The sequence below is a fragment of the Cyprinus carpio genome, chromosome A5, assembly GCF_018340385.1.
Source record: "Cyprinus carpio isolate SPL01 chromosome A5, ASM1834038v1, whole genome shotgun sequence".
Taxonomy (NCBI): Eukaryota; Metazoa; Chordata; class Actinopteri; order Cypriniformes; family Cyprinidae; genus Cyprinus; species Cyprinus carpio.
Window position 1 is genome coordinate 31,703,461 of NC_056576.1, and position 13,785 is coordinate 31,717,245.

General features: G+C 37.8%; 1 protein-coding gene across 1 annotated transcript in view; it reads right to left on the minus strand.

Moving 5' to 3' along the window:
• LOC109088458 (atrial natriuretic peptide receptor 2-like) overlaps positions 1-13,785 on the minus strand; it is a 43,943-nt gene that overhangs the window by 27,681 nt on the left and 2,477 nt on the right. The window contains exons 2-4 of the mRNA XM_042756900.1: positions 4,650-4,837; positions 2,141-2,254; positions 785-920 (exon numbers count right to left, since the gene is read on the minus strand). Of these exons, the coding sequence (XP_042612834.1) occupies positions 785-920; positions 2,141-2,254; positions 4,650-4,837 (438 nt within the window). The remainder of the gene's footprint in view (positions 1-784; positions 921-2,140; positions 2,255-4,649; positions 4,838-13,785) is intronic.

Sequence of the window (13,785 nt, forward strand, 5' to 3'; positions counted from 1 at the left end):
GTTGAGATGCAAATAGTGTAAAACATTAAGACCTGTTAAATATTAAGAGAATCTATCTTGAATATATCTTGAATTTGAATTTACTTGAATTTTTTTTTCTATAAAAACTTATTTTTTAGTCAGTTTAGTCGAGAAGCAAAATCATTAAAGAATAGAAAAAATCTTGAATTGCTTGTTTTTTTTTTTTACGGAGCTCCGCACATGACATGCAGAAAAAAATAGATATTGTGACCAAGTTTTATTACGGTTAATTTGTTCTCTTGTTTTGGTTACATCATGTGCACGGCTCTGTAGGAAAATATGTAATTCAAAATATATTCAGTTTTTTCTAAATGTATCCTGTTGTCAGTATGTTTAAATATTTTACTGAAAACAAGACTTTTTTGTTTTTTTGCATTCAGTATTATGCCTGGTTGCTCTATGTGTTTGGCGCAGTGTGTGTAGTTTCCTCCAGGGAGAGGGCTCAGCAGCTGGGTTGTGTATTAGAAACAGATTTTCCATCCACAAGCTAGTTGGGACATGCTTTAAATCAAGGACTCTGACCTCTACACTCCCTGCAAAAGAGGCTGCGAGTTTACTGACAGAGTTGCCAAAACACTCGAGCTTGACACTGCTGTTAAAACCTGAGATACCTGTCACCATGTCCTTAAACTGTTAAGGGCTTAAATGTTTTAATCTTTGATCATCCTATTGATATGAACGTCAAAGCACCATAGGGTCATATTCTGAATGCTTTTATCAAACATATATCTTTGCATTTGTAAACTAGGAACACTCAACAAACCCCAGATCCTGCGGTTTTGCATTCTCAAAGTTATGTTGATTCCATCATTCTGAGACACGTTGTCTGCTAACGCTTCACTGAGGGCTTTTGCATATAGCATAAAACCATCATGGAAACAGCCGGCAATAAAATCCATCTGAGGAAAGGCAAAACAGAGATTTATTACAGTGAAACATCAAGAAATCTAAAACTACATGTCATCCTGTACAAAAATGTGGAGCGCAGAGAAATTATATGCTAGTTGTCTTCTAGTGAAGATGAAATGAGTTGAGGTAAAACTAATAGGGCTGTCCACTGATGAGAAATGTCATTGAATACATTATTAATTTGGAAGACCAAACTGATTAAAATTTAAAGAAAGCATCTAAACCATAGAAATATATCTTCTTCAAAGCATGTTGTCCAGTGACACAACTTTTTTGTAATTAAAAATACTGTATCTGTACAGTGACCCCAAATGTTATAAAACACATTTAAAAACTGAAATGCCATAGCATTAGACAACAAATATATTTAAAGTAAATTAAATTCATATCAAGTTAATGAAATTCCAAGTTATAGAACAACAAATTCAAAATTGAGATTTGAAATTGAGTCAAAATTGATGTAATGTGATGAGCTACGTATGTGGTTACTCTGTAAAGACACTTCTGTGTGACCTTGAGGAGAACTTACTTCATACATTTACTAAAAATCACCTTGGGAGAGGTTGGTTAAAAGTCATTGTAAAAAATAGCTCAGTAAAAATAAGTTAGTTAGCTCTAGCGTTTGTTTGCAGATGCCACTTGCGTTCACATTTTGTTTCTAATGCAATGGCATTCAGATATTTATAAGTGTGTTCAAGAGCTTATGTGGATCCAAATATATCATATTTTAGACATCGAAATAATACATGATAGACTGGATAGGTATCATATAATTGGTATAATTATTGCTAGCAGAAATATGATTTCTAACTTTCTCATAATGGCAGTGCATTTTAGTATGTACAGTACTCAAAGACTTTAAGGATTAATTTCCTGAATGTTTTCATTTGGCAGCTACATGTGGATCTAGGGTTTTGGGGAGTTGTTTCCGACTTTTGTCAAAGGGTACAGCTGATTCAGGAAAATGGGACTGACATGAGGAAGCCAAACTCATGATTCAAGCGCTTTTAAGTGTCATATCTGATCTCGTGGTAAAAGGAAACACAGTTTAGCTCCTGAAAGCCTATAGAGCTGAACAGAACATTCAATATTTTCAGGACAGTGATAGAAGGCCAAAAGAGAACTACGCTAGTCTGTACAAATGTTCTGATTAAATCTGATGTGACAGTGCATTTATGCCAAAACCTGATCTTGCTTATGAGCAACTCACCATTGAGGGTTCCAGTTTTACATTAAAATCCTGCATTGCTCTCTTGTGGAGTTCTTTGCGAAAAGCGGTATACTCAGGGCTGTCTGGCTCTCGGTATGTTACAATGAACACAGACTAGAGAGATGGAGAAAAAAACAGTCAGATAGCTCAGAGTTTTAAAAAGAACACAACATGATTACCCATAGGCAAATATTCATTTTGTGACATAAGAAGTCGCTGGGTATGTTTTAAAATAAAAACGTAGCCATACAATTTACAAAAACGTCTTAAAAATATGTTTCACCAAAAATGTAAATTCTGACATAATTTATTCACTGTCATGTTGACTTTCTTTTCTTGACTTGTGTATTATTCTTTACTTGTGCATTATTCAAGTCATTCAATAATTTAGTGTGAAGAACAAACTAAAATTAAAGTCATAATTTACTGATAATATTCACTTCCAGAAAGTGGTTAAACTGGATCACAGAGTCAGTGAACGAATCATTCAGATATTTTTTTAATCTAATCAGCTGATTAAAAAAATAATAATTTAACACATTTTACATAAAACACATGTAACAACAACCAAAGTCTGCTTTTCACACAAAGCTATTGTAAGTCTTCAGAGCACTTACATATACAGTATCACACACTGTTTCAGTCCTTTTTCATTGTAATTGCACTGAGTTACCATTTTTTGTCTTTCTGCATTTCACCTGGTCATACTTTTAGCAAATTACTGTTCTGATTTGTAGTTTTAAGTGTTACATAATAGGTAAAAGTGTTCCTTCTACCAGAATTATCATAATAATCTTAACTTTTGGTTTGTGTGCATTCAGTTTATAAACAAACAAACATAAATGTAGTTAGATGTGTGATATAAAATTACTCTGCTGTGAAAGATTTTGGGGTAACACTTTAGTATAGGGACCAATTCTCACTATTAGCTAGTTGCTTATTATCATGCCTTTTATTTATATATTGTCTGTTTATTAAAACTTATAAAGCAAATATTGTACATGACCATATTCTACATCCCTAATCCTACCCAGTACCTTAAACTTAAAAACTACCTTAGGCTACTAACTATTAGTAAGCAGCAAATTAGTGTTTTTTTGAGTCAAACGTCATAGTTAATGGTTTGTTAATAGTAATAATTGTACCTTAAAATAAAGTGAACAAATCTGGTCCTTCCCTAGTGAAGTATACACCTTTATTCTTCACTGCATTATGATATTGACACCTTGACACTACATATACAAAGTCACTGTTTTTTATACTCAGCTTAATCAGAGTTACATATACAAAGTCACTGTTTTTTATACTCAACTTCATCAGAGTCATCAGTGTCAAAACACTGGAGTCTTTGAAAATGTAAGACACATTAAAGTATGTCATTCTGAAACATAAGGTTCAGACATTGAATGCCCCACTGATGACAAACTGATGAACTGAAAGACATGGGGTAGCAAAATCAATGACCAGGATAGTTCATCCAAAAATTATTTACTCACCCTCATTTCATTCCAAATGCATAATACTTTTGTTCATCTTTGAAATGCAAAAACAATATTTTTAATATTCTCTAAAAAAATTCTCTCATTGTCTACAATATTCTACAAAAAAAAAAAAAAAAAAAAAAATTTGATAACTTGCTGATCACATTAGGATGCTGTGTAATGTACATTAAACTGCCAAAAGGAACAACTCCAAATCAAGTTTAAAAGTACTCTCTAAATGGTCCCTGAGCCTTTTGACTCAATTACCTGTCAATAAAAATATTTTAAAGACTGAATTTAAAAAGCATGACAAGAAAGGCTACATTTAATGACACAAAACTATTTTGATTGCAACTCTGAAGATGGTTTAAGAAAAAATTAACAAAAAAAGCCTTTTAACAATAAGAAACAATCTATAAATGTGGTGCTGATGTTTACATTTACACCCCAAAACACATACAGTTATACATTCTCTGTTGTCTATGATACTTAAGTGCAAGTATAAAAGAAAATATAATGTTACATCTTTCATTGTCAATTAAAGTGAGATAAGGTAGGGCGATGAGGCCTTCTGCCTTTATGTAGTTGAAAAAGTAACTCAGTTTTATTGTGTACATTCAGTATTACTTTTAACTGTTAATTCCAAAAGCAATATTTTATGTATCACACATTTCTTTTTTCTTTAGTCTAGCTGCATTAATCAACCTTAGGGGAAATTACTGCAAAAACACTAATTTAAGTAAATGGAAGCCTAATGGACTATTCACAATCAAAGCAACCAGGGAGGCTTTTCAGCTAAGTGAGTATTAGTCAAATAAATAAAACCTGTTAAAATTTAATTCTGCATTAAAGAAGTACATTAACATGAAAAAAATCATACTAACTCATTCACCTTGAATCATAATGTAAGGTAGACTATTCAAAGTGTTAAGCAACTACTCAGTCGATATCAAAAGCAAAAGCAGACAAATGCCACTGGTGCTGTTATGCTAAAGCTCAGTAGTTATTATGGGAATTATTAATTATACCTGAAATAGCTTGATGGGGTCGTTCCACTGTATCGCTGAACCTTTCCAGGGCATTGGAACATCACCACTTAAACTCTCTGCAAACACGTCAAGGTAGAAGATGGCATAGTCCTCCGGGTTTTTTACCTCATCTTCAAAGAGCTTCATTATTTGGAAAAATGTCTGTAGAGGCCCACAGATATACACAACTGTGGTAGAAAAAAAAGAAGATAAAACACTTTAGATAGAAAGTTAACCAGAATAATTGTCAAAATACAGTGAAAATATAAACATATTTACAGAACAATCTGTAAATTTTAGTTTAAATTTGTAATTTACAAAAAAAAGAAATACAAATAATATAAATTACTGCCATACTGCTGTTTTGTAACTTTAACATATACTGACAACCACTGAATTAAAACAGAGAAAACCACATGATGAATTAGCGGTGGTCGTTCCCGAGTCGAGTGGGTTGCGCACTTCAGGCTTGCACTACCCCCTGTCGTGTTGCAAGCTGCCAATTCTCCTGTGCGCCTCAGCACTAAAAGAGCATTTCCTAAAGAGCAAATTTCTCTAAAAGAGCTCCATCTTTGTAAAGACGACAGATCGTCCAAGTTCAGGGGTATCCACTTTACTACAGTGAAAGCGGCCAATGCACATGTTCTGTAGGCACAGTCTCTGGATCAGTTGTGTGAGCACAGGAACCTGATGTTCCAGCACCTCAGCCTTCGGGTCAACTGGGAAAATTGCAAACTCTCCCTAATGCGGAGGATCTCTTTTCTTGGTATGGAGCTGGATTCGGTCGAACAGACAGCACGCCTCACAGAGGAACGTGTGTGGTCAGTGCCAGCCTGCTTGAATACATTCAAGGGCAGGACAGTGGTCCCACTGAAACTTTTTCAGAGGCTCCTGGGGCATATGGTGGCGCAGCAGCACTTACACCGCTCAGCCTGCTACATATGAGACTGCTCCAGCACTGGATATATGGCCGAGTCCCCAGGTGGGTGTGGAAGCGCAGCACTCACTGGGTCCAAGTTATACCGGCCTGTCGCCACATATTCACCCCGTGGTCAATCTTACGTTCCTCCGGGCAGGGGTGCCCATAGAACAGATCTCCGGGCATGCTGTGGTTTACACGGATGCCTCCTCCACCGGCTGGGGGGCCACGTTCAATGGGCATGCAGTCTCAGGGGTTTGGACCGGCCCACAGCTGCACTGGCAGATCAATTGCCTAGAGTTGTTAGCAGTACACCTTACCATGAACCCTCTCAAAGGGCGCTTACGAGGCAAGCTTGTGGAGTCGGAAGGTTCTGAGGTCACTTCGTGCTGTTCACACTCCGGGCCTGCTCTACCGTTTAGCCGACGAGCTGTCTTGAGCAATGCTCCTGGGAGAATGGCGACTCCATCCCCAGACGGTCCAGCTGATTTGGAGACGTATTGGAGCCACTCAGGTAGACCTGTTTGCTTCTCCAGAGACCTCTCACTGCCAGCTGTTCTACTCCCTGACCGAGGAAATACTCAGCATGGACGCACTGGCACACAGCTGGCCGTGGAGCCTATGCAAATATGCGTTTCCCCCAGTGAGCCTTCTCGCACAGACACTGTGCAAAGTCCGGGAGGACAAGGAGCAATTCTTGCTAGTGGCGCCGTATTGGCCCACTCAGACCTGGTTCCCCGAACAGTGCTCCTCACGACAGCCCCTTCTTGGCCGACTCCTCTGAGGAAGGATCTACTGACTCAGAGATGGGGCACCATTTGGCACCTGCGTCCAGACCTTTGGAAACTCCATGTCTGGTCCCTGGATGGGACGGGGAGGTTTTAGGTGACCTACCCCAGGATGTAGAGAACACTATCACTTCGGCGAGAGCACTGTCTACAAGACAAGCTTACGCCCTGAAATGGAACCTGTTTGTCAAGTGGTGTTCTTCTCGCTGAGAAGTCCCCCAGAGATGCTCGACTGCAGTTGTGCTTTCCTTTCTGCAGCAAGGGCTGAAGCGAAGGCTGTCTCCCTCCACCCTCAAAGTCCAGGTTGCTGCTATTGCTGCGTACCATGACCCCGTGAATGGGAAGTCTTTAGGTAAGCATGACCTCTTCATCAGGTTCTTTAGAGGGGCCAGGAGGATAAATCCTTCCCGGCCCCCCTCTATACCCTCTTGGGACCTGTCTCTAGTGCTAAAATCACTATAGCATGGCCTATTCGAGCCTTTGCATTCAGTTGAGCTAAAGTTTCTTTCATTGAAAACTCAAGAGGGTAGGGGACCTGCACGCATTTTTCTGTTGACGATTTGTGCCTAGAGTGTGGGCCGGCTGACTCCAAGGTAATCCTGAGGCCCCAGCCCGGCTACTTGCCCAAGGTTCCCACTACACCCTTCAAAGACCAAGTGATGAACCTTCAAGTGCTGCCCCCGGAGGAGGCAGACCCAGCCCTGGCTTTGCTCTGTCCCGTCCGAGCATTAAGATGCTACGTTGACAGGACACAAAGCTTCAGGACCTCAGACCAGCTCTTTGTCTGTTATGGAGGCAGAGGATGGCCCACTGGATTATGGATGCCATCACCCTGGCTTATCAGGCACAGGGTGTGCCCTGCCCGTTCAGGTTGCGAGCTCACTCAACTAGAAGTGTTGCATCCTCCTGGGCACTGGCTCGTGGCACCTCGCTGACAGATATTTGTAGAGCTGTGGGCTGGGCGACCCCTAACACATTCACTAGATTCTATATCCGGTATCCTTGTGTAGAGCCGGTATCCTCCTGTGTTCTCACCTCAAATGGGTAGTGGCACCGAGTGGCCCTGGTTAGTGTCGGCTTGCTAAAACTGCTCCAGAGTGTCCGTACTGTAGAGCCTGTTGAGATCCTCCATCACCCTCAGCAGCCGGACGTGGCAGAATGTCCGGCGTCGGGCCTTCACTATGAATCCGTGAGAACCATGGAAGGCTGGGTTCCATATTGAGACCTAAGCGGTATTCATATGTGTATAGTCCACAGTATAGCCTTAGAGCCCGTGTTTCCCCGGCAAACTTCTGTCTTCCAAGAGGGTTACAATCACCTCCAGTTTTTCCATATACACCTAAACGGATGCTATATGTGTATTTGCTTCCGAAAACTCCTTCAGGAAGGATGGGGCTTCCGCAACATACCTGTTCCAAGTGGAACGGGTAGGTTTTCCCAGTGTTATCCAATCACACCCAGTGAGGTAGTGCTTTGACAATGGTGAGTGGATCCCAATTCGTCGATCACCGACGTGATGTCAAGAGTGACAGACTGAAAGGGAATGTCTTGGTTACATATGGTAACCCTTGTTCCCTGAAGGAGGGAATGGAGACATCACGTCCCATCACCACGGTTGGTTTGGTAATTTTGGTGGTGTGGGTCAACGGCTCGGCTCCTCAGCAAAAACCTGGTATGCATTGCACCTGCTGCCTTATTATACTCACGCTGTGATCAGCGGCAGCTGGATGCAATAGTTTAATGGCAATGTGCATTGGCTCGTTTAGTTTACACATGAAGTAGATTGGTCTATTGAAGCGATATCACAATTCGTCGTTCACCAACATGCTGTCTCCATTCCCTCCTTCAGGGAACGATGATTACCATACGTAACCGAGACGTTAAATACTAATATACAGAAGGTGCAACGTGTCATATTAAAAAAATAAACTAAAATACCATCATGGTGAAAAACACATAATGCAATAAACATTAATTAAACAACATAAGCTGTTACATGAAATTATATATATACACAATTAATTACAAAATATATTCAGAGACACAATTATTATTATCTGAGGATTTGGGGGCTGAGAGGCAGACTGGGGATGGCTTTGGTCTAACACTTAAGGAAATGTCTGCTAATTGGGAGTCATTTATTACTAATAGTACATTTGACAGTATTTTATTATGAAAGTACATGAATATTAAATAAAAGGTTAGCTCTATTATAGTTTTTTCCCCTATATGGTAAGGTAACTTACTAATTAACAGGTTTTTATTAACAGGTTTTTGCATTCTTTTTCAGTTAAAATTACAAATAATTCTTACAGCGATGCTCGCCTTAGCAAATACCACTAAAAATTTCTGGATGCACAAATGAAAATGATTTGTGGGGTGCTCCTGGCTTTTAAGAGGATGGATCGAAGGACAGAGCTGTACTCTTCCTCGCTGCATGGCACCATATTGATGCACACGTGCATATCATCTGCATGTATGTGTGTGTGTTTTCCTTGGTGTCTACATTATAAGCATTATTTCCATTAGCAATGTCTTTCAGTACTGTTTCTGCCAGCTCAGGGGCCAGACTCCCAGTTAGCAGACATTTCCTTAAGTGTTAGACCAAAGCCGGCCCCAGTCTGCCTCTCAGCCCCCAAATCCTCAGCTCTTATTGCATAGACAAATGCATGCCAAGTAGTCCTGCTGTCTCCTGGATGTACTCCAAAACAAATGCACAAAAAGGCAAGGAAAATGTTCAGTGGTGTTATAGAATTTATAAGGATCTGCCTGAGTCTGGCTTATACAAAGCCCATGAAAACTGGTTGAGAACATTTTGTTTCAGAAATGTCTATGATGAGGTTCTGAAAGGTGCCGGTTTTTTTTTTTTTTGATTTGTTGGTGTTTGCATTTGGACATTTTGTTAGTCATGCCAAAATCATTTGTTTTGTGCACTGCACAAAAGATGCTCAGTGGTGATTTGTTTATTCAAAATTATCACAACTGGTGATAAACAAAGCTGATGTCACTGTTTTTAACTCTTTGAAAATATGCTGATATCAAATGAAGAAAATGTTAAAAAAGTGTCATTGATTCACTCTATCATCGCAGACATGTCTGAATTTAATATGCTGTTATTGGATTTTTAAAAAGGACTGTATAATTCCTTTAATTGCAGTCCTTTTAACAGTGAAAAATGCACACTCTGGTCTATTGTTTGTGCTTTAGGTGTGTATTTGGAACTTGTGTAGTTGAAACATTTAAGTGAGCTAATGCCCACTCTTTCATACACAAACACAGCTTGGCGCTGTCTCCTATTTTCAGCCATTTGACATTTGGTTTTAATCTGCTTTCATTCATTTGAGAAGTAAAGAATTCACCTTCTGCCATTATGAAAAATAGCATTTATTTATGATTCAGAAACAAATAAATCAAGAAAGCATCATTATTATTATTGCTTATTCTAAGGGATAGGCATTTGAACAATTATACGACTGGACAGTTGGATTTGAGTTTGCCATGTACCTCCTACTTCATTTTTGCTGCAGACATACAACAAATTTTGCAGCATTATTTAAAATTAATCAGAATGATTTAATTAGATTTAATTAGAAATAATCAGAATGTAGGATTTTTCAACATGAGCCAGTAAATAAGTACCTAGCAACCACACAAAACAACCTAGCAGCAGCATAGTAACATGCTAAAAACCACTCAGAACAACTTTCAGAATCCATATGATTGTGTTTGAGGAACAGACCAGAATTCAATTCTTTATTCAGCTATCTTCATTTACAAACTCAGTAGCAACCACAACCATGAAATCTCACACTTGTTAAAATTCAAAATGTGATATCCTAAAGGTTTTAAATCTGTGATGTCAAATGCTCTGCGGTTCTCATGCACCTCATCACGGATTGTGGCATGTCATGATTCAGGTGATGTGTGCTTTTGAAAGCCTTCATGATTTTCAGTGATTAGCAACGAAAAGAGATGCTGCTAGTGCACCCATACTGTAAATTTCAGCATCTACCCAAGCATACAAAAAAAGTATGTTTTCGTTCCTGTAAATGTTACGTACAAATATGTACGTATAAAAAAATTACAACAAGCTGGACCAAAGTACAATAGCCTCTGTCTGTTTCCCACATCTAAACCAAAATAAAGGGAAAAGGTGATAGTGCATAAAACTAACTGTAGTGTTCATGTGGGCAATAAGAGTTTGAATGCAGCTTGCAAAATTTTCTTTATCGCTTTCTGTCTCATTGCTGAGTGTCTAACCAATAAAGAGGCAAAAAGGCCACACACACACAAAAAAAGGAAGGAGAAAGGGTTAGGGTTTGTGATGACACTTCACACCCTAGGGTGGATCATTATCTCATCAATGTATGGAATGTGAGTTCACAAACTGAACAAGCTCAAACAACAACAACCAAAAACATGAATTAATCTGACCTCAGGGTCATAGCAACTAAACTCATTGAGAAATAATGGGATGTTCTATAATAATTCTGATGTTTCTGGACATAAACCACTGCTATTTTGAGATGTCTTTGCAATTCATTTCAGAGGTCTTTTTACGATACACTTTAAGACTGTAAGCACATCAAACAGGATTAGATTGTGAAATGCTGTATTACTGAAAAAATTAATTATCATCCCCTTACTTGCACATCTAAAATGGTCAGCATTTATACATATAAAGTCTATATAAGACCATTGTATAAAAAACAACCACTTGAGACTGTTACAGTGATTTTACCTCAGGTTATTACACACAAGTGGTGTGCGTTAATATTTTTACAGTGACCATGCTTTTATTGCAACAGCAATATCATAAGACACTTATTATGTTCAGTAAACAGGCAAATACATTATGTTCAGTAATGTTATTATGTTCAGTAAACAGGCAAATACATTAATAATAATCATAATAAAATTTGGCCCATCAACATGAATGTGCAGGTGTAACGGTGCAATCGCTAGCACAGCTGTTCAATATTCAATATAAATTTCTGCAGTATTTCTTGTTGGTTTGTGGGGGGTCTATCAGTAATTAAATAGTTATGACAATGTAATTAATGCATGCTAATGCAATCCATTTTTATTCTATTATATATATATATATATATATATATATATATATATATATATATATATTATGGACCTTTTATTTTTTCTCAAAAAAATATTAAGAGATTGGGTAGAGGGGGCAGAGTAATATTAAGACATGACATAAGTCAGGACATGACATAAGTGGACATGACACAACACATGACATAAGTAATTTCAAACTGAATGGTTGCATTAGCAGATGTTTTATCTGTCACAGAAACATCCTGCCACAGCTTGGATTACTACAACATTTTTAAAAGCTTATTTCAAATGGGATTCATTACCTTAGCATTACTGAAGTTGAATCCAGTTCAAAAGGTTGGACATGGCGCTGTCTCTCTTTTTACTTGCAATATGTTAATAAATGCATCTTACAAGTGAGTACAAGACATGGCTAATCAGGGTCTGCGAGCAGTCAATCAAGCTAACAGTAAAACGGCAACTGCAAGCAATTAGCCATAAAAGTATTCTAAATGTTGAAATGTTCACACACTATAACAGGGTAGTTAAATGTCAGAACAATCTAGGTTGAACTGTTCCCAAAAGCTTTTAAACGATAAGGTAAAAATTATCAGATAAAAGTCATGTGCTGCTGATGGTATCACTTATTTTGGTGACGTACTTACTTTTGTAAACATAGGCTACAGCTCTGATAAATCCAAACATGACAGAGTGAGGTTATGATAAGTGCAGAAATCTGGAGGCAGTCTAGTAACAGAATAAAATTAAAGTGACTGTACATCACTGTGATTCAACCTTCCTTCATATTTATCAAATGATGTTGATGGAGCATATTCTTTATTGAACACTGGCTGTAAAACCACAATTAACATCTTTGTGAAAAGCTGTAAGCAGCATGGGGCTTTCCTTTGCCTTTTGCATTGTATGTTCAAAGGAGACACTGGGAGATGTGGATTTGTGTTGCCATGGCAGTGTGGATTCAGCAACTAAAGTCATTGATCTGACTTATTTAGACTAAGGGATGAATACTTACCCAAACTCACATAAATACTACACTTTTGTTGAAGACATCACTTGGCATAACATGTATCTGAAAACATTTTTCTTATGATTGGATTCATAACATTATAATGACTAAAACTTAAGACAGCCATTTATGTTGTGCAAACCTAGTTCATAAGTTAGGAGGAATTCCAAATCATGAATCATTTAGACATTTTAAAACAACTAAGCTGCAAGTTCATGAGTAGTATGAGGTTGTGTTTAGGTCAGTGCTGGTAAACCTGCATTCAGATCGCATTTCCTACCTTTGATATTTCATGAAAAATTACTTAACTGTGGCAAATACAATGTAATAAGTCAATTATTTAAGGCACCAGAAATACTTAACGGGAATCAGTGAGACCATCTAACCAGTAAATGCGGTCTGACCGTACTGAATGGGCTGCATCTTGCCTGCCAGCTGCAGCTGTTTCAGCCTCTAACCAGACAAAATCTTCTATTGATTTTATGTGCCACTGAAATCAAAATAGCTGCACTGCAGAGATAATAACATTATCAGTATGAAATATGTTGTGCTTTGTCAGTGTCTGGGTTGTATCCTAAATATGTCCTTAGTTCAATTCAGTTTTATTTAACAAACATTTGTCATCACAGAAAGGAGGCACATGCAACACTGGTGCCCCCTCAAAAATGCAATACATGATGCCCCATTCAGCTTATCAGGAATAATGGCCTAATTACTTTAAAGTGAAAAATATCTGAGCAACTTTCACCTGACAAAACATAATTATAATTGTCCGAGGCTGGGAACAAAAACTTTAATTACATCTGATAACCAAGAGGGGTGAAAATTAATTTCCCTTGCCTAAATGATATTAAATGAGTTTTAGAAGACTATCCAACTTTTTATGTGTGTATATATTTAACAAGAGAAAAGATTAAACAATAGTGAAAATGTGAGTCTAAATGTGAAAATCTGTTTATTGGTCGCAACACTCCTTTATTACAGATCCTCTGTCCGTCTAAAATATCTAAAATAATCTAAAATAATCTAAAATAATCTAAAATATTTGTTGTTTAAAAGAAAAAAAGGTGAGAAAAAAGAAATGTACATATTTACTTGAGTTATTCAACGGTGCTATCATTTTAGAGTAATTGCATTTGGTCTTTCTCTACATGTGGATATAAACAATCTAAGAAATCTGGACTTAATGCATAATATCCTTTGGTATTGTTATACAATCAGTGTTGATGCATTACAACTCATTGACCAGCTGTGCGCTCTCTTATTTACTATCAAATATTTTTATAAATTAAATTGAAGTGCATTAATATATTGTGATGTTTAGTATATTGTGCTGTGTGAATCTTC